Below are 22,645 nucleotides of genomic sequence, written 5' to 3'. Positions count from 1 at the left end.
GTACGCGTTCTTTAATCCTGGTAAACCTCTTCCATACCCTCTCGAAAGCCTCCACGTCCTTCCTAAAATGAAGTGACCAGATTTGATTGCAATAATCCAGATGCAGTTTAACAAGTTTTATACATTCCTGACTCCGTACCTCAACTCACAAAGGCAAGCATATATCAACTTATGCATACACTTTCAGGGAGCTATGAACTTGGACCCCAAGGTCCCTGAATATTATGATCTTTTGATAACAGTGACATGCAAACTTGTGTGTCCATTGAGAACAGCCCTTGGATTAGCTCCTGGGTGTTCACAGGACAACAGTCCAACAAAGCAGCCAGCCCCTACCCCAGTAGTGTAGGCAACTGTCCAGGTTGTATAAAATTCTGGCTAGACAGCATCAATTGCATTCAATTCTGGTCACACCATTATAGGAAGGATGTGGAGAAGGTACAGAAGTTTTGCCAGGATACTGCCTGGATTAGAGGATATGTGCTATAAGGAGAGGCTAGACAAACTTGGGCTGCTTTCTCTGAAGGGGTACAGGTTGAGGGGAGACCTGATGTTAAAATTATGAGAGGCTTAGATAGGGGAGACAGTCAGTATCTTTCCCCCATGTTTGAAATGTCTAATACCAGAGTACATCCATGCAAGGTGAAAGGGTGATGTGTGGTTCAAAGGTGATGTGTGGTGCAAGTCCCCCCCCCCCAGAGTGATGGGTATCTGCAATGCATTTCCTGGCTGATGGTGGAAGCAAATGTGATGAAGACATTCAAGAAGCTTTCAGCTAGGCATGAGAATGCAGTGATATGGACATTGTGTCAGCAGAAGGGATTAGTTCAGTTAGGTATTTAATTAGTTTGGCATGACACCATGGGGCAAATAGTCTGTTCTTGTGCTCTATTGTTTTATAAAAACAGAAAAAAAACCTAGAAAAGAGCAGAAATACAGTGAGTGTTCACGTTATTAGGTACACATCTATACACTTGCTCATTAATGCCGAAATCTAATCAGCCAATCACGTGGCAGCTACTCAATGCATAAAAGCATGCAGACTTCATCCAGAGGGTTCAGTTGTTGTTCAGACCAAACATCAGAATGGGGAAGAAATGTGATCTAAGTGAACTTGACCATGGAATGATTGTTGGTCCCAGACGGGGTGGCTTAAGTATCTAAGAAACTGCTTATCTCCTTGGATATTCACGCACAAGAGACTCTTGAATTTACAGAAAATGATGCAAAAAGAACAAACAAAGTAAACACATCCAATGAGCAGCAGTTTTGTGGATGAAAAAGCCTTGTTAATGAGAGAGGTCAGAGGACAATGACCGGTCTGGTTCATGCTGACGAGAAGGCAACAGTGGCTCAGGTAACCACGCATTACAACATTGGTGTGCCAAAGAGCATCTCTGAATGCACAACATGTTGAACATTGAAGTGGATGGGCTACAGCAGCAGCAGAGCACAAACATACACTTGGTGGCCACTTTATTAGGTACAACAGGTAACTAAGAAAGTGGCCACTGCCCAGACCCCACATTCTGGAATCATTTTTGGCAGCCTGAGAGTATATTTACAGCTCCAGAGATCCAGGTACCATACTTACCTTGGGTGCAATAGGGATTTTGCATGCTTTCCCTGCGACTACACATCGTTTCCATCCAGGTCTGGTTTTCTTCTTGCTGCTGCCATCAAGAAGGTGGTACAGGAGCCTCAGAACTCACATCACCAGGTTCAGGAATAGTTACTACCCTTCAGCCAAAAAGCTCCTGAACCAATGGGTATAACTTCACATGCGCCATCATTGAATTGCTCCCACACATATGGTCTCGCTTTCAAGGACTTTTCATCTCACATTCACAACATTTATTACTCATTAATTTATTATTATGAATTCTTTCTCTTTGTATTTGCACAGTATGTTGTCATTTGCATGCTGGTTGAGTGCTGAAGTTGGTGAGGTCTTTCATTGATTCTGTTATCATTTTTATTCTATGCATTTATTGAGTCTGCAAGAAAATGAATCTCAGGGTTGTATATGGGGACATATATGTACTTTGATAATAAATTTACTTGTAACTTTGATTTCTTTGTTACCAGAAAGTACAAAAATAAATGTAGATTTAAGATTCAGCCAGAATGCATAACCTGCAGGCTATTTTTGAAGCAGTCAGATTTTCATGGACACAATTCAAACACAGCCTATTCTCATTACAGTGTTATTTCACTCTGGATTTTTTGAAAAAAAGATAAAGATGATTCTTAAGTAGCCACCTTAAGAAAGACTGATAAGGGAATGATAACCTCCGAGTTATTTTTTCCAGGATCACTCATCAAGTAAGACACAGGTGCCCACTTTGTGAAGCTCACTTACTGTGAGCTGATTGACAGGACAGATAATTTACGATTTCAATTGCAATTAAAATGTGGGGGAGAAAAAGAGATCAGTGGGGTATTGGATACCAGTCACTTCCTTAAGAAGTTTGCAATAAAGTCTTGGGGGGGCTGTCTGCTGGTCAATGTAATAGATTGAAAGGGTTTCAGACACATTACACAAAACTTCTCCAAAGAGTCTTTTAAGAAATCCAATGAGATCAATTCATGTTGAATTGTATAATGACAACAGGGGTATGGAGATAGGGGCGGGGGGGAGGGAGAGAGGGGGTCAGGGAGAGAGGGAGCGAGGGCAGAGGGAGAGGGGAAGGGAGAAGGTGAGAAAAATATTGATAGATAGATTGATTAGCTCAATGCTTTTGATGCCCACATTGAAAGAGAGAGTAAAACTGCAGCTATGAGGATCCCAGCAGCAGCTGGTGACCCTATGAATTCTGTCTCAGAGGCTGACATTAGGCTGCTGTTTAAGAGGGTGAACCCTCGCAAGGCGATAGGCCAGAATGAAGTTCTGGTAAGGCTCTGAAAACCTCTGCCAACCAACTGGTAGGTGTGTTCAAAGATATTTTCAATCTCTCATTGCTACAGTCGCAAGTTCCCATTCACTTTAAAAAGGGCAACAATTGTACCAGTACCCAAGAAGAGTAGGGCGAGCAGCCTTAATGACTTTTGTCCAGCAGCACTCACATCTGCAGTGACGAAGTGCCCTGAGATGTTGGTTATGGCTAAAATCAACTCCTGTCTCAGTAAGACTTGGACCCACTGTAGTGGCCCATTGCCACAACAGGTCTATGATAGACTCGATCTCATTGACTCTCCACAAGCCTTGGATCACCTAGACAATAAATTTCAGGATGCTGTTTATTGACTACAGCTCATTGTTTAACACCATCATTCCTACAGTCCTGATAGAAAAGCTACAGGTATTTAAGATGATGAGAGGCATTGATTGTGTGGATAGTTAGAGGCTTTTTCCCAGCGCTGAAATGGCTAGCATGAGAGGGCACAGTTTTAAGGTGCTTGGAAGTAGGTACAGAGGAGATATCAGGGGTAAGTTTTTTTTTTAAAACGCAGAGAGTGGTGAGTGCATGGAATGGGCTGCCAGCAATGGTGGTGGAGGCAGATAGGATAGGGTCTTTTAAGAAACTCCTGGATAGGTACATGTAGCTTAGAAAAATAGCGGGCTATGGGTAACTCAAGGTAATTTCTAAAGTAAGTGCATGTTCGGCACAGCTTTGTGGGCTGAGGGGCCTGTATTGTACTGTTAGTTTCCTGTGTTTCTATGTCTAGAACCTGGGCCTCTGTACACCCATGCCTGTTTGGATAGGCATAGCTCAAATGCCATTTATTAATTTGCTAATTTGCAACAACCATTGTTGGCAGAACCTCAGATGGTGAAGAAAGGACACACAGGAGCAAGATATACCAGCTAATTGTGGACTTCAGAAAAGGTAAGATGAGGCAACACACACCAGTCCTCAAAGGGATCAGAAATGGAAAGGGTGAGTAATTTCAAGTTTCTGGATGTCAATATCTCTGAGCATCCAACATATCGATGCAGCCATTCGGAGTTTGAGGAGAGTTGGTATGTCACCTAAAACACTAAAACAAATTTCTATGGATGTACTGTGGAGAGCGTTCTAGTTGGCTGGATCACCAGTTTGATATAGGGGCTACTACATAGGATCGAAGTAAGCTACAGAGAGTTGCAAACTTAGCTCTATTGTGAGCACTAGCCCTCCATGGTGTCCAGAACATCTTCACGAAGCGATGCCTCAAATGCATCTCATGGATGCAGCATCCATGATTCAGGACCCCCATCGCCCAGGATGTGCCCTCTTCTCATTGCTACCATCAGGAGGGAGATACAGAAGCCTGAAGGCACACACTCAATGATTCAGGAACAGCATCTTCCCCTCTGCCATCCAATTTCTGATTGGACATTGAACCCATGAACACTACCTCACTCCTTTTTTATTTCTCTTTTTGCACGACCTACTTAATTTAGTGTATATATATATATATATATATATATATATATATGTATGTATGTATATATGTGTGTGTGTGTGTGTTATTGCTGCCACAAAATTAGCAAATTTCACGACATATTCCAGTGATACTAAACCTGATTCTGATATATAGAGAGGAATATACAATACATAGAGAGAGGGTGTGGGGGACAGAGAGGCAGGAAGTGATGTGTCAGAGACAGGAACGTTCAGAGATTGAGGGAGAGAGATAAAAACAGGCACACGCTCACGCACAGCCTCTCATACACTTACAGAATACACGAACCAGACACATATACTGACACAAACACAGATATACACGCACACATGCATATATACACACAACCCTCACAAACACACATACATTGTTACTCACAACCAAACATACACACACCCAAACACATGCAAAAACATCTCACGCACACCGAATGTCCTTATTCACAAACACACAAACCCAGGCTCAGAGATTGCTGCACACTATGGTTTCCTCCTCTGATTCATGGGTCAATGCTGAATTCTGTCCACTCCTCACCTACAGACATCTGGGCAAAGGCAAGGTTTCAAATTTAGTATGCCCTTGTCCACAGCAAGCCTGTTTTTTAAGAGAAGCAAGAAGAGGTTCAGCCATTTGTTTGAACCCACATGCTCCAGCACAACAGCAATCCTCTCCAATAGGCCCATGATGACTGATTTAAACGGTGACAGTGCCTCAGCTTCGGTGTGATAGGTGGCATCGCAGGTGAGCACGCAATGCCAGTCAAATGCCTCCTGCCCAGGGACACGAGCAAGCAGTGTTGTGCCAAACAGCATTTTCAAAACTCCTTGAAGGAGTTGATGATAAATGGCCACACAGCTGGACCACAAGAGCAAGCTACCCTTCTGTAAATATTTAACAATGCACTGATTTTACTGCAGAACTGGTGATACATTTTGCAGCTTAAGTCAAATAAACAAACAGCAAATCTGACAAGACGTCTTACACAGAAGTGAAAGATTTTACATGAACAGTAATTAGGCATTAACATTCAGTGAGATATTTATCCTTATTCCAACTTCTGGATTAACAGATGGGTGAGACTCTGCTGCAGCTCATGTGATAAGCATATCACAGAGATCTTGCAGTGATGTGACAGGTCCATAAACCAACAATTCAAACTTCTGCTCATGTGAAGGAATGCCTTTGCCAGATCTCCCATGCTGCGGAGCGAGTGATCGGGAGGGTCACACCCTGGTGTGGTGACCTGCTCACATTGATCCAAGTCATTAGGTAGATTTAAAGTGGAGATTGATAGGTGTTTGAATAGACAGGGCATCAAAGGTTACAAGGAGAATGCAGGTGAATGGGGTGGAGTAGGATAATAAATCAGCCATGATGAAAAGATGAGAAGACTCAATGGGCCAAATAAATCCATAAGATATAGCAGCAGAAGTGGGCCATCGGCCCATCGAGTCTGCTCCGCCATTCAATCAGGGGCTGATCCAATTCTTCCAATCATCCCCACTCCCCTGCCTTCACCCCATACCCTTTGATGCCCTGGCTAATCAAGAACCTATCTATCTCTGCCTTAAATGCACCCAATGACTTGGCCTCCACAGCTGCTCATGGCAACAAACTCCACAGATTTACCACCCTCTGACGAAAGTAATTTCTCTGCATCTTTGTTCTAAATGGATGTCGTGCCTTCTTGTCCTAGACTCCCTTACCATGGGAAATAACTTTGCCAAATCAAAGTTCAGGCCTTTTAACATTCGGAATGTTTCTATGAGATTCCCCCTCATTCTCCTGAACTCCAGGGAATACAGCCCAAGAGCTGCCAGACGTTCCTCATACGGTAACCTGGAAATCATTCTCATGAATCTTCTCTGAACCCTCTCCAATGTCAGTATATCCTTTCTAAAATTAGGAGCCCAAAACTGCACACAATACTCCAAGTGTGTCTCACAAATGGCCAAATTTTGCTCCTATGTCCGATGGCTTTATCATACCCACATGACGGAGAAAGCTGGAAACACCAGATGAGTTCTTCCCAGCAAGCCAACAGCTGAACATATCAACCCACTGTCTAAGGACAGTCCTGGAGCAACTGAGGCATAATCAAGCTGGGAGCGACTCAGAAAGAGCTCACAAAGATATCTCAGTGTCAGGACCCCATGTCTCCAGTTGGAAGAGCTTGTCTGAGTGATCATCAGGAATTAGCTGTTTGGTAATGGAGAATTCTTTCTCTTTTCAATAGCTGCAGAGTGTCAAAAAGTCACAATGGACGGAAACAGACCATGTGGTCCGTGCCGACCAAGACTGCATCTAAGGTAGTTGCATTTGGCCACATTTGACCAATATTTCCTATCCATGTACTTGTCCAGGTACTTTTTGAATGTTGTTAATGTACCTGCTATTTATAGACCAGCCTCTGGGTGGAAAAGTTGCCCCTCAGGTTCCTATCAAATCTCCTTCCTCTCACCTTAAACTCGTATTTTCTCGCTGTTGATCCCCATCCCGGGGAAAGCGAGTGAGTGCATTCACCTCATCTATACTCCTCATGATTTTATTAATCAGATATATTGAATAGCCAATGAAAGAAGACTCGGGCAGGACAGACAATGGCTGGTCATGTGACATCCAGAACCACTCTCCCATCACAGGATGTTAATAACATCACAGTGATGATGTTAAAATTTTTCATAATGAACAACTGAATGACTAGCGACATCCTTTTGCATTACAACAATACTGAGCTACGTTTTCTCGAGATGATAAACATGCACGAGTACAACGCACGAACGGGCCCCACAATGTCTGGATGCCAAATTAAACTAAATATCTCAGCCTGCATGTGATCCATATTCCTCCATTTCCTGTCCTTCACGCGGCTGTCTAAATGTCTTTTAAATTCTGTCATCCCAATGCAACATGATTTGAAATCTCCTTGAAATATTCAAACTTCTGAATGCCTGGCATGATAGAGCAACACACATAAAATACTGGAGGAACTCAAGGGGTCAGAAAGCATTTACGCAGGGGAATGAACGTCATTATTTTCGGCCGAGACAAATCAACAGGACTGGAAAGAAAGATGGGGGAAAACCAGTATGAAAAGGTGAAGGGAAGAGGTGGGGCAAAAGGTGTTAGTTGATAGGTGGATTCAGGTAAAAGGATGGTGATAGGCAGCTGAGAGAGGAGAAGAGAAAGAATGATGTAAGAACAAGGGAGCTGATAGGGTTGAGAAAGATGGAATCAGATAGGAGAGTACCATGGATTGAAGGTAAGAAGGCAGGGGAGGAGTGGGGAGGGGCATCAGATTCTGGGATGGGAGAGCTGATCAAAAAGTGTTTTCTATTCCCTCTGTGTCATGGGACCTGGTCACTTGGTAAGTATGCCAGCAGCAAGAGATTGCAGACACATAGGTTGCAATACGGGCACAGCTAGCAGAGCAGTGGCCTCCCATCTCCAGTAATCCGGGTTCAATCCTGACCCCAATGCTGTCACTATGGAGTTTGCATATTATGTCTGACTTAGACCATAAGACAAAGGAGCAGAAGTTAGCCATTTGGCCCATTGAGTCTGCTCCACCACTTTATCATGAGCTGATCCATTCTCCCATTTAGTCCCACTCCCCTGCCTTCTCACCATAACCTTTGATGCCCTGGCTACTCAGATACCTATCAATCTCTGCCTTAAATACACCCAATGACTTGGCCTCCACTGCCACCCGTGGCAACAAATTCCATAGATTCACCACCCTCTGGCTAAAAAAATTTCTTTGCATCTCTGTTCTGAATGGGCGCCCTTCAATCCTTAAGTCATGCCCTCTCGTACTAGACTCCCCAACCATGGGAAACAACTTTGCCACATCCACTCTGTCCATGCCTTTCAACATTTGAAGTGTTTCTATGAGGTCCCCCCTCATTCTTCTAAACTCCAAGGAGTACAGTCCAAGAGTGGTCAAACATTCCTCATATGTTAACTCCCTCATTCCCGGAATCATTCTAGTGAATCTTCTCTGAACCCTCTCCAACGTCAGCACATCCTTTCTTAAATAAAGAGCCCAAAACTGCCCACAGTACTCCAAGTGAGGTCTTACCAGTGCCTTATAGAGCCTCAACATCACATCCCTGCTCCTATACTCTATTCCTCTAGAAATGAATGCCAACATTGCATTCACCTTCTTCACCACCGACTCAACCTGGAGGTTGACCTTAAGTGTATCCTGTACGAGGACTCCGAAGTCCCGTTGCATCTCAGAACTTTGAATTCTCTCCCCATTTAAATAATAGTCTGTCCGTTTATTTTTTCTATCAAAGTGCATAACCATACACTTTCCAACATTGTATTTCATTTGCCACTTCTTTGCCCATTCTCCCAAACTATCCAAGTCTCTCTGCAGACTATCTGTTTCTTCAGCACTACCAGCCCCTCCACCTATCTTTGTATCATCAGCAAACTTAGCCACAAAGCCATCTATTCCATAATCCAAATCGTTGATGTACAATGTAAAAAGAAGCGGCCCCAACACGGACCCCTGTGGAACACCACTGGTAACTGGCAGCCAACCAGAATAGGATCCCTTTATTCCCACTCTCTGTTTCCTGCCAATCAGCCAACGCTCTATCCATGTATGTAACTTTCCCGTAATTCCATGGGCTCTTATCTTGTTTAGCAGCCTCATGTGCGGAACCTTGTCAAAGTTCTTCTGAAAATCCAAATACACAACATCCACTGCATCTCCCTTGTCTAGCCTACTTGTAATTTCCTCAAAAAACTACAATAGGTTTGTTAGGCAGGATTTTCCTTTAAGGAATCCATGCTGAGTTCTGCCTATCTTGTCATATGCCTCCAGGTACTCTGTAACCTCATCCTTGACAATTGACTGCAACAACTTCCCAACCACCGATGTCAAGCTAACAGGTCTATAATTTCCTTTTTGCTTCCTTGCCCCCTTCTTAAATAGTGGAGTGACATTTGCAATCTTCCAGTCCTCCAGAACCATGCTAGAATCTATTGACTTCAGAAAGACTTCTGCCATAGATTTCTGCCAGGGGCTTGGGTTTCCTCCCACATTCCAAAGGTAGTGGGCTTATAGGCTTAATGGCCACTGCAATTGCCACAAGAACATAGGTGAGTGGTATCGTTGACAGGAAAGTGGGAGAATAATGTGGTCAGGATGGGATTTGTGCTTGATAGTCAGTGCAGGTTCAGTGGGCCAAAGGGCCTGTTTCCATATTGTTTCTTTCTCTGACTCTTAAAACCTCAGGAGAGAACCACAATCTTCCACATCTCTTTGGGCAAATGAAACCCAATTACTAAATGATTTGATCTAATATACGTATAATGCCTGGGTAAAGGTTTCACTGCTAATGAAATGGTCTTTCTGTAGAAGCAGTGTTTAAGCTATGGTTAGCGATAATGGGTGCTTTTGAATGTGAGCTGTCCAATCCAGGGAGTGAGTTTTTCTTTGTGTGCCTGACACTAGTATGAGCTGAGATCTTTGTTCAGCGGAAGATGAAGGACAAGACGCTAGAGAGAACTGGTCATAGGATTCGACCCGGTGGGGTACGTGATTCGATGGAACAAGGTACCGAGGTCTGCTGTGAATCGATGAATATAACTTTTGGAAAAGTTGAGCTCCAACTTGGGCACATTTGACTGTTTAATTATAATGGGCCCTTCATTTTTTTTTCTTTCTTTTCTTTACTAGCTCTTAATTTAGGTTAAGATTCATAAATATAATCCCTTTAATCGTATGCAGTGTGCTATCTGTTATTTGTTGGCACTGAGTTGTAACAAGGTAGCAAATGACACAGCATTCACACAAACTGGGGTTTGGGGTGAGAGAGCCGTGTCAATCTCACAGATCTGGCAGATCTGGAGTGTGTATTCCCTAGACTCATGCAGCCCAAGGAAAAAAGGGGGTTCCATTAGCCTTTGCTACACGTGTCCATTCTACAGAGTGGATAAACGTAGAGTTCTTCTCCAATCAATTGAATTCAATTCGGCGTCATCCATGGTCTTTGCCTGACACCTCGTGGCCAACAGAAGTATTGCAAGCTAGATACTGCCTGGCCTTCTGAACTCCTCCAGCACATTGTGTGTGTTGAAGTAATGCAAGAGTACTTTGAGTTCACCAGTGCTGACAACATATAACACAATGGATTCTGGCTTATTGGGCCATCATTTAATCAGGGCATCCACTTATTTTGGACAACTCTGAAAGAACAAGCACAAATTGAGAAAATAACCAGGATTCCCTTTGCTTATTTAGGATAATATGCTGCTCAATTGGGACAGAAGACTCCTGCCAAACATTTTCTAACTAGCATCAATCACGTGCACATTGTGCAGCCATTAAACATTACACCATGCTTAGACCAAACAGTTTTTAAATAATGTCAGTTGCATGTGGTTGTGTTCAAAAAGTGATTTTTGCCACTGATAGGTGTGGAGAAATAAACAATAGGACAATTCAGAACTGTTTGCTCGATGCAGTTCCAAGCATACAGACTTGAAATGCCAGAAATGGCCAGGAGTGAAAATGAAACAATTTCACTACTTCAACAATTTAGGTCCTACAAAAAAATTTGAAGTTATTGACAATCATAGAAACAGAAAACCTACAGCACAATACAGGCCCTTCGGCCCACAATGCTGTGCCGAACATGTACTTACTTAGAAATTACCTAAGGTTACCCATAGCCCTCGATTTTTCTAAGCTCCATGTACCTATACAGGAGTCCCTTATAAGACCCTATCGTATTCGCCTCCATCATCGTCACTGGCAGCCCATTCCACACACTCACCACGTAAAAAATTTACCCCTGACATACTTTTATTTTATTTTATTTCTTTTTTCTCTCTCTCTCTCTCTCTCACACACACACACACACACACACACACATATCTCCTCTGTACCTACTTCCAAGCATCTTAAAACTATGCCCTCTCCTGCCCTGGGGAAAAAGGCTCTGACTATCCACACGATCAATGTCTATTATCACCTTAGACACCTCTATATCAGGTCACCTCTTATCCTCCGCCACTCCACCGCTCCAAGAAGAAAAGGCCAAGTTCACTCAATCTAATCTCATAGGGCATGCTCCCCAATCCAAGCAACATCCTTGAAATTCTCCTCTGCACCCTTTCTATGGTTTCCACATACTTCCTGTAGTGAGGTGACCAGAACTGAACACAGTACTCCGTGGGGTCTGACCAGGGTCCTATATAGCTGTTACATTACCTCTCAGCTCTTGAACTCAATCCCACGGTTGATGAAGGCCAATGCAACATATGCCTTCTTAACCACAGAGTCCACCCACACAGCAGCGTTGAGTGTCCTATGGACTCAGACCCCAAGATCACTCCGATCCTCCACACTACCAAGAGCCTTACCATTAATACTATATTCTGCCATCATACATGACCTACCAAAATGAACTACTTCACACTTATCTGGGTTGAACTCCTTCTGCCCCTCCTCAGCCCAGTTTTGCATCCTATCAATGTCCCGCTTTAACCTCTGACAGCCCTCCACACTATCCACAACACCCCAACCTTTGTGTCATCAGCATATTTACTAACCATCCCTCCACTTTGCCATCTGTGTCATTTATAAAAATCACGAAGAGTAGGGGTCCCAGAACAGATCCCTGAGGCACACCACCAGTCACTGACCTCCATGCAGAATATGACCCATCTACAATCACTCTTTGCCTTTTGTGGGCAAGTCAGTTCTGGATCCACAAAGCAATGTCCCCTTGGATCCCATGCCTCCTTACTTTCTCAATAAGCCTTGTATGGGGTACCTTATCAAATGCCTTACTGAAATCCATATACACTACACCTACTGCTCTACCTTCATCAATGTGTTTAGTCAAATCCTCAAAAAAATCAGTCAGGCTTGTAAGGCACGACCTGCCTTTGACAAAGCCATGCTGACTATTCCTATTCATACTATGCCTCTCCAAATGTTCATAAATCCTGCCTCTCAGTATCTTTTCCATCAACTTACCAACCACTGAAGTAAGACTCACTGGTCTATAATTTCTTGCGCTATCTCTACTCCCTTTCTTGAATAAGAGAACAACACCTGCAACCCTCCAATCCTCCAGAACCTCTCCCATCCCCATTGATGATGCAAAGATCATCGCCAGAGGCTCAGCAATCTCCTCCCTCGCCTCCCACAGTAGCCTGGGGTACATCTCATCCGGTCCCGGAGACTTGATGCTTTCCAAAAAGTGCAGCACATCCTCTTTCTTAATGTCTATGTGCTCAATCTTTTCAATCCACTGTATGTCATCCCTACAATCGCCAAGATCCTTTTCCATAGTGAATACTGAAACAAAGTATTCATTAAGTATCTCTGCTATCTCCTCCAGTTCCATACACATTTTTCCACTGTCACACTTAGATTGGTCCTATTCTCTCATGCCTTATCCTCTTGCTCTTCACATACTTATAGAATGCCTTGGGGTTTTTTCTTAATCCTGCCCACCAAAGCCTTCTCATGGCCCCTTCTGCCTCTCCTAATTTCATTCTTAAGCTCCTTCCTGCTAGGCTTATAATTTTCTAGATCTCTATCATTACCTAGTTTTTTTGAACCTTTCACAAGCTTTTCCTTTCTTCTTGACTGGATTTTCAATAGCCTTTGTACACCACGGTTCCTGTACACTACTATCCTTTTCCTGTCACATTGGAACACACCTACACAGAACGCCACCCATATATCCCCTGAACGTTTGCCACATTTCTTCCATACACTTCCCTGAGAACATCTGTTCCCAATTTATGCTTCCAAGTTCCTGCCCGAAAGCTCCATATTTTCTCTTACTCCAATTAAACGTTTTCCTAACTTGTCTGTTCCTATCTCTCTCCAATGTTGTGGTAAAGGAGAAAGAATTGTGATCACTATCTCCAAAATGCTCTCCCACTGAGAGACCTGACACCTGACCAGGTTTATTTCCCAATACCAGATCAAGTACAGCCTCTCCTCTTCTAGGCTTATCTATTGTGTTAGGAAACCTTCCTGAACACACCTAACAAACTCCTCCCCATCTAAACCCCTTGCTCCAGGGAGATGCCAGTCAATATTGGGGAAATTAAAATCTCCCACCATGACAACCCTGTTATTATTGCACCGTTCTAGAATCTGTCTCCCTATCTGCTCCTCGATGTCCCTGTTACTATTGAGTGGTCTATAAAAAACACCCAGTAGAATTATCGACTCCTTCCTGTTTCTAACTTCCACCCACAGAGACTCAGTGGACAATCCATGAATTCACATCATCGTGAATGTTTCCTTTAGTCTCCACCAGACTCTCTGCTCTCACCTGTGGCTGCAAGTAACTGTTTACATATGACAGGAGCCACCGCTCCGACAGGTGGTCTAAACCAGGTGAAGGCTGTCGGCGGGTCTCACTGCCCGGTGAAATAGCTGTCCTTGCACACAGAGTCAGCTTCAGCAGACTGGATTGATGAGATCTACAGTGAGATCCAGTGGCCAGGAAGGCAGTTCTGCAACGCTACGTGGAGAGTGAAGGGCATGACGAGGCACAGAAGTAGCCATGGTCATCCATGGCAACCAGGGGAGACTCCAGTTGTGCCATCTACTCATCTGAGGTCGGGAGAGTAAAGGCTTTTCCACTAAAAACTCTCCAACACAGGTTTCTGTCATTGTCAGATATAATGGACAACCACCAATCGTATGGGTAGTGTTCTTATTTCATCTGTATTGCAGTTAAATACATAATTTGTTACTCAGTTAAATGGTAGTTTGTCTTTTTATACGTTTTTAACTATTTCCATGAGACTTTGCCTAATTGAGACAGCCACTCTGAAGAAACTATTTCTTGATCATGGCAACTAATTTGGGTACAACAGGATCCTACCAACACCACTGAGGTACTGGCCAGATAATCTGTGTTACTGTTGTTGAATGTTGATTACACTCTGACTGAAGCACTGGGAAGTCCACTCCCCCTTTGTTTCTTGAATTAGTGCCATTAAATCTTTTGCATGCTCTCTGGTGCCTTACTCTAACACCCCAGCCCAACAACGGTACAGCATGCCATCAGGTACTGAGAGCTCTGCACTGTCAAAAGTGTGATCGTCTACATGAGCCATCAGTCAATTTTCTGTCCATTTTTTTCAAACAGATGCCAAAAGATTCTCCAGGACTATATTGGAGAAGGTAAAGAAGTTGTTGAGGTGGGGATGTTTTGCGGTTGCTGTGTAACGATAACAGTCTTTGGTATATTGTGAGCTCATATCAAAGGATGTGGCCAGAAGGTGTATGGGGTTGAGTGGGATCTGGGAGCAGCTATGATGACGTGGCAGAGCAGACTCGATGGGCTGAATGGCCTAATTCTGCTCCAAATGTAAGGTGTATCACAGAATAAAGCTCTTTATGTAACAAAGCATTAAATATGTTCAGAAGTTTGAACAGTTCATTTCAGATCAAAGGTTAATCACTAATCACACATAGACTTGATGTGTGAGAAATGTTTCAAGTTTCTATGACATTTTCTGTGCTTGCAACGTGAATTTGACTCTGGTGCCATAGTTGGCAGCCCTGGGACATATTGGCTGTGAGATATCTTCAGAATGTCCCAAAGCTTTGACAGCTGCAACCTCAAATCCTTTCTCAAACAGTGGCAAATAAAGCTGCCAGTTTTGTTATCTCACCCATGGCATGTGCCAGAAGCTGAACGTATATAGATAGCTAGCAAGGATGTGACTGAGCTTGGCTGTGATGTTTCTGTGATCAAGCAGCCTCGGCAGAATTCTGGGTGACAAACAACCGATTCCAGTACCAAGAGATGGAAGAGTTACAACTGTCTTTGTGTCTCACCTCAGTAAGGAAGTAAACTCGAGGACAAAGGGGAGAAGGAGCAGAATTTACGGAATGGGGTAGAGAAGACTGCGTGAGGGGGAAAGGAAGAAAATGTTCTGCTGATTGGACGAAGTGAAGAGGTTTTAAAGAACTCATGTGGAGCAGTAACATTAGCCCTGAATAGTGGTCAAATTGCTTATCTCTGGGTGTAAGTTCCACTTAATGTTATTTAAATTAGCTACACCTTACCCAGTTTGAGCTGGGCCGGAACCCTTCAGAGGCAAGCATTGAGGGAGTTACAGGCTACTGTGAATAAAATGCCACAGCTGAAGTTTCTGCTATTGTACAAGACCATCGATAGGAGAGTTTTTAAGGAAGCTGGACATGGGGTAACTGGGTTAGTCCATTATATTTCTCCAGAGATTACACTTTGATGACAGTTTTGTCTGCTCGCTGTCTGAGGAGGGAAAATTCAACCTACTCCATAACAGTGATCAAAATTTTAAAGGGCTTGTTGTGTTATGAATATTTACAAGCCTAAGATGCTGTTATTGTTCCCGGAAATCTGTAAGGCGCAGTTGATGCATAAGAAAGATTAGCCAGATGTTCCACGTCACAGTACAGAACGTTTAACATGCCTATTGTCCCAATAGTCTGTTGACATTTACAAAACTCAATGGGATGCTGCCAACTGAAATTAACATAACCACTCAACAAAGTGAATTGTTGAAATGAGAATATAAAGGAGGAAGAGGAGTCTGGCTGTGTGTTGAACGTCAAACTAAATGCTGGAGGAACTCAGCAGGCAGCTGTGGAGGGAAATGGACAATTGGCCTTTTGGATTAGACATTTCAGGTCAAAACCCTGAGAGTCTCAGTCCACCTGAAATGTTGACTGTCCATTTCCTTCCTGCCTGACCTGCTGAAATCCTCCAGCATTTTGTTTGTTGCTCCATTTTCCAGAATCCTCAGCCTCTCAGGTCTTCTCTGTGTACCAGGCATGCTCCCCCTACAGATGATTTACCTAGAACTCATCCACCGCCTCCACCTAATCTGCTCTTCCCAAAATTCCATCATGAATTGAGTCTGCTCCAGCTGTTCGAGTACAGAAGTCCAGAGCAGTTCTCCAGTGTGGTCTTGAGAAAGTGCTGCTCTATTAGGGTGTGGGAGTGCTACACTGTTGGTGGTAGAGGAGTCAGTGCAGACTACACTGTGAGAGAGAGACAGAGAGTACTGGGGAAGTGGGGCACTGCCGGAATGGTAGTACTGGGTGGGTGCTGTTCTGTTTGGGGGGGCAACATATAAGGATCTCCACTCAGAGATTGCTGCACCATTGAAGAGGAAGTGTTAAGGGATACACAAGGGATGAGTATTGAGTAAGTGCTGAACGGCTAGACAGGAACAGTACTGAGAGAGCGCTATACTAGCATTACTAAGTTAGAGTACTCCACAGAGAAAGCAGCCCTGGAGGAGTACAGCACTATCAGTGAATGAGTACAGGAGTATTGTCCACTTCGAAAGGGCTGGATAGAGTAGATATGGAAAGGATGTCTCCAGTCATAGGAGAGTCTAGGATCCAAGCCCACAGCCTCAAAATAAAGGGGCGTCCATTTAGAATTAAGATGAGGAGGAATTTTTCTTTTAGCCAGAGGGTGGTAAGTCCATAGAATTCATTTCCAGAGACAGCAGTGGAGGGTTTATTAAAGGCAGAAATTTAAAGCACCAGTTCTTGACTGGTAATGGAGGTTAAAGGTTACAAATGGGGTTGAGAAAAAAAAATCAGCCATGATGGAATGGTGGAACACAATCAATGGGCTGATTGGCCTAATTCTGCTTTTATATCTTATGGTCCTACACAACACTGGTCTGTATTCCACAGTACAAGACAGGTTTCTACCTTACACCAACTACAAGGTCAAGGCCCTTAAACAAACTACAGTGTGTCTGCACACCCACCATACTGTTCATCTTGGACGATGAGGAACCAGCTCTCTGCTTCTTCAGACCGGGCAAATCCTCAGGCCGGCTGTCTCTGACACCATGGAGTCTCCGGCTTCCAGATGTTCCCTCTGAGGATGACCGCAGGCGCCGCTCCACCCACTTCTCCTCATGCCGGGGACTGAAGTTCCTGTTCATTGTCACTGCAACACAAAATCAGACAGAGGGGGCTGGCCTTAATGCTATACACAAGAGATTCTGCAGATGCTGGAAATCCAGGGAAAATACACACAAAATGCTGGAGGAGCTTATCAAGTCAGGCAGCATCTATGAAAAGGAATAAACAGCCAATGTTTCCCGCCGAGACCCTTCTTCAGGCCTTGATGCATCGTGCAATAGAGTGTAAGATAGATAACAAGTATTTCCAGATTAACCAAATACCAAAAAAAAACATTAACCAGATATAAAAAAGAAATTAACCCTCCCCCCCACTTAACATAGTTCAAGAGAAAAACAATAACAGAATGCAGAAGATACTGCAATGTCACAGTTGCAGAGAAAGTACAGTTCAGGCCTACAAATAGGTGCAGGTCATGACAAGGTAGATTGTGAAGTCAATTGTGAGTGAATGGGGATGGGATGTACCTGTGATGTACTGAGCTGAGTCCATGCCTTCTGCAGCCTTTTACATTAGAATTACTGTACCAGAGCATGATGCAACCATTCAGGATACTTTCAACAGTAGATCTATAGAAGATTGGTAAGGTGTTTACTACATGCCAGACCTCTAACTTTCTGAGCAGATAAAGACACCAGCATGCCTTCTTTGTGATTGTATGTACATGCTAGGCCCACAAATAAATCATCTGATATATTAACACCCAGGAAAAACTTATGACTCTCACCAGTGCTGATCCCCCAATGCAGACTGGTGCATGTTTATCCTCCTTCCCCTTCCTGAAGTCAACAATCAGCTCTTTAGTTTTACCTACACTGAGCAAGAGGTTGTTGATAATCCACCTTTTGCCAGATCCACATGTCCATTGAGTTCCTGAGTTCTCACAAACCTATCAATCTTAGCTTCGAGTTTTTGCAATGACCTTGTCACCCACAGTACTAAGGGCAAGGCACTTCCAACAACAGTCGAAGCGAGCAGCTGAGAAGAAGAGTGCAAGAATTGGGTAGAAAAAGTCGTTTTTTTTTTAAACACTGCTCGGGGAGAAGGGTCTGCACTGCGCAGGCGCGTGACGTAGCGCGCCAAAGTTTAAAAGCAGACCTCCATATACAGTGGCCATCGTTGTAGCGGCCATTGTTGGAGTGGACTGAGTCAGAGTGGGACGGCTTTGGCTCAAACTGGCTTCGGCGAGAACAGACAGAGGCCAGGGTAGGTTCCGGTAAGTTTTTTGTACAGATTGTTTAGTGCAGTGAGAATGCCAGGCAGGATGTTGGAATGCTCCTCTTGCAGGATGTGGGAAGTCAGGGAACCCTCTGGTGTCCCTGACAACGACACCTGCAAGAAGTGCATCCAGCTGCAGCTCCTGACAAACCGCGTTAGGGAGCTGGAGCAGGAGCTGGATGACCTGCGGCGGATCATTCGGGAGAATGAGGAGATTATAGATAGTAGCTACAGGGAGGTAGTTACGCCAAAGGAGAAGAGGACAGGAAATTGGGTTACTGTCAGGCAAGGGAAGAGGAAAGGGCAGTCAGAGCAGGGTTCCCCTGTGGCCATTCCCCTCAACAACAAGTATACCGCATTGGATACTGTTGGGGGGGATGACTTACCTGGGACAAGCTGCAGTAGCCGGATCTCTGGCACTGAGTCTGGCTCTGCAGTGCAGAAGGGAGGGGGGAAAAAGAGGAGAGCGGTAGTGATAGGGGATTCGATAGTTAGAGGTGCAGATAGGAGGTTCTGTGGTCGTGACAGAGAATCCAGGATGGTTTGTTGCCTCCCAGGTGCCAGGGTCAAGGATGTCTCTGATCGATTGCATGACATTCTGAAGTGGGAGGGTGACCAGTCAGATGTTGTGGTGCACATCGGTACCAATGACATAGCAAGGAAGAGTGAGGAGGTCCTGGAGAGCGAGTATAGAGAGCTTGGTAGGAAGTTGAAAAGCAGGTCAAGGGTGGTAATCTCAGGATTGCTACCTGTGCTAGGTGCCAGTGAGGGTAAGAATAGGATGCTCTGGAGGATGAACAAGTGGCTGAGGAACTGGTGTAGGGGGCAGGGTTTCAGATTTCAGGATCATTGGGACCTCTTCTGGGGCAGGTGGGACCTGTACAGGAGAGACGGGTTACACTTGAACTACAGGGGGACCAGTATCCTTTCAGGGAGGTTTGTTAGTGCTATTGGGGAGGCTTTAAACTAGATTTGCAGGGTGATGGGAACCAGAGTGCCAGAGCTGACAGTGTGGCTGGGGTGAAAATAAATGATGTTGAAAGTTCAAGCAAATCCGCTGATAGAAAGGTTGTGAGTGGTGGTAAAAATCTTCTGGGGTGTATATATTTCAATGCTAGGAGTATTGCGGGGAAGGCGGATGAGTTGAGGGTATGGATTGACATGTGGAATTATGACGTTTTAGCAATTAGTGAAACTTGGCTACAGGAGGGGCAGGACTGGCAGCTTAATATTCCAGGGTTGCGATGTTTCAGATGTGATCGAGGCAGAGGAATGAAAGGTGGGGGAGTAGCATTGTTTGTTAGGGAAAATATTACAGCAGTGCTCAGGCAGGACAGATTAGAGGGCTTGTCTACTGAGTCCTTATGGGTGGAGCTGAGAAACAGGAAAGGTATGGCCACATTAGTGGGATTGTATTACAGACCACCCAATAGTCAACAAGACTTGGAAGAGCAAATCTGCAGAGAGATAGCAGGCAACTGCAGGAAACATAAAGTTGTGGTGGTAGGGCTTTTAATTTTCCATACATTGATTGGGACTCCCATACTGTTAGGGGTCTAGATGGTTTAGAGTTTGTAAAATGTGTTCAGGAAAGTTTTCTAAATCAATATATAGAGGGACCAACTAGAGGGGATGCAATATTGGATCTCCTGTTAGGAAACGAGTTAGGACAAGTGACGGAAGTCTGTGTAGGGGAGCACTTTTGTTCCAGTGATCATAACACCATTAGTTTCAATTTGATCATGGACAAGGATAGATCTGGTCCTAGGGTTGAGGTTCTGAACTGGAAGAAGGCCAAATTTGAAGAAATGAGAAAGGATCTAAAAAGTGTGGATTGGGACAGGTTGTTCTCTGGCAAAGATGTGATTGGTAGGTGGGAAGCCTTCAAAGGGGAAATTTTGAGAGTGCAGAGTTTGTATGTTCCTGTCAGGATTAAAGGCAAATTGAATAGGAATAAGGAACCTTGGTTCTCAAGGGATATTGCAACTCTGATAAAGAAGAAGAGGGATGAAATGTATAGGAAACAGGGAGTAAATCAGGTGCTTGAGGAGTATAAGAAGTGCAAGAAAATACTTAAGGAAGTAAACAGGAGGGCTAAAAGAAGACTTGAGGTTGCCTTGGCAGTCAAAGTGAAGGATAATCCAAAGAGCTTTTACAGGTATCCTAAGAGCAAAAGGATTGTAAGGGATAAAATTGGTCCTCTTGAAGATCAGAGTGGTCGGCTATGTGCGGAACCAAAGGAAATGGGGGAGATCTTAAATAGGTTTTTTGCGTCTGTATTTACTAAGTAAACTGGCATGAAGTCTTTGGAATTGAGGGAATCAAATAATGAGACCATGGAAACTGTACAGATTGAAAAGGAGGAGGTGCTTGCTGTCTTGAGGAAAATTAAAGTGGATAAATCCCCGGGACCTGACAGAGTGTACCCTCGGACCTTGAAGGAGACTAGTGTTGAAATTGCGGGGGCCCTGGCAGAAATATTTAAAATGTCGCTGTCTACGGGTGAGCTGCCGGAGGATTGGAGAGTGGCTCATGTTGTTCCGTTGTTTAAAAAAGGATCGAAAAGTAACCCGGGAAATTATAGGCCGGTGAGTTTAACATCGGTAGTAGGTAAGTTATTGGAGGGAGTACTAAGAGACAGAATCTACAAGCATTTGGATAGACGGGGACTTATTAGGGAGAGTCAACATGGCTTTGTGCGTGGTAGGTCATGTTTGACCAATCTATTGGAGTTTTTCGAGGAGGTTACCAGGAAAGTGGATGAAGGGAAGGCAGTGGATATTGTCTACATGGATTTCAGTAAGGCCTTTGACAAGGTCCCGCATGGGAGGTTAGTTAGGAAAATTCAGTCGCTAGGTATACATGGACAGGTGGTAAATTGGATTAGACATTGGCTCAATGGAAGAAGCCAAAGAGTGGTGGTAGAGAACTGCTTCTCTGAGTGGAGGCCTGTGACTAGTGGTGTGCCACAGGGATCAGTGCTGGATCCATTGTTATTTGTCATCTATATCAATGATCTGGATGATAATGTGGTAAATTGGATCAGCAAATTTGCTGATGATACAAAGATTGGAGGTGTAGTAGACAGTGAGAAAGGTTTTCAGAGCCTGCAGAGGGACTTGGACCAGCTGGAAAAATGGGCTGAAAAATGGCAGATGGAGCTTAATACGAACTAGTGTGAGGTATTGCACGTTGGAAGGACAAACCAAGGTAGAACATACAGGGTTAATGGTAAGGCACTGAGGAGTGCAGTGGGACAGAGGGATCTGGGAATACAGATACAAAATTCCCTAAAAGTGGCGTCACAGGTAGATAAGGTCGTAAAGATAGCTTTTGGTACATTGGCCTTTATCAATCAAAGTATTGAGTATAAGAGCTGGAATGTTATGATGAGGTTGTATAAGGCATTGGTGAGGCCGAATCTGGAGTATTGTGTTCAGTTTTTGTCACCAAATTACAGGAAGGATATAAATAAGGTTGAAAGAGTGCAGAGAAGGTTTACAAGGATGTTGCCGGGACTTGAGAAACTCAGTTACAGAGAAAGGTTGAATAGGTTAGGACTTTATTCCCTGGAGCATAGAAGAATGATGGGAGATTTGATAGAGGTATATAAAATTATGATGGGTATAGATAGAGTGAATGCAAGCAGGCTTTTTCCACTGAGGCAAGGGGAGAAAAAAACCAGAGGACATGGGTTAAGGGTGAGGGGGGAAAAGTTTAAAGGGAACATTAGGGGGGGCTTCTTCACACAGAGAGTGGTGGGAGTGTGGAATGAGCTGCCAGATGAGGTGGTAAATGCGGGTTCTTTTTTAACATTTAAGAATGAATTGGACAGATACATGGATGGGAGATGTATGGAGGGGAGATGTATGGAGGGATATGGTCCGTGTGCAGGTCAGTGGGACTAGGCAGAAAATGGTTCCAAAAGGCCTGTTTCTATGCTGTAGTTTCTATGGTTTCTAATTCACAATTCTGTGCGTAAAGCAAACTCTCCTCATCCCAGCCCGAAATGATCAAGACTTTATGCCATCCCCTGTGCTGAATACTTGCACACCGACCTTGTTGAGCCCTCTCCGATTCTTGTGAATCTCAGTGTGATCA

At 44.0% G+C, this 22,645-nt stretch overlaps 1 protein-coding gene across 3 annotated transcripts in view; it reads right to left on the bottom strand.

Moving 5' to 3' along the window:
• Nucleotides 1-22,645, bottom strand: part of ccser1 (coiled-coil serine-rich protein 1) — a 1,437,348-nt gene that overhangs the window by 1,190,761 nt on the left and 223,942 nt on the right. For all 3 annotated transcript variants that reach the window (XM_072256433.1, XM_072256434.1, XM_072256435.1), the window contains exon 3: nucleotides 17,167-17,351. In XM_072256433.1, the coding sequence (XP_072112534.1) occupies nucleotides 17,167-17,351 (185 nt within the window). The remainder of the gene's footprint in view (nucleotides 1-17,166; nucleotides 17,352-22,645) is intronic.

The sequence above is a fragment of the Mobula birostris genome, chromosome 4, assembly GCF_030028105.1.
Source record: "Mobula birostris isolate sMobBir1 chromosome 4, sMobBir1.hap1, whole genome shotgun sequence".
NCBI classification, from domain to species: domain Eukaryota; kingdom Metazoa; phylum Chordata; class Chondrichthyes; order Myliobatiformes; family Myliobatidae; genus Mobula; species Mobula birostris.
Note: the sequence above shows the minus strand (reverse complement) of the source record. Positions and strands in the feature narration are given on the sequence as shown.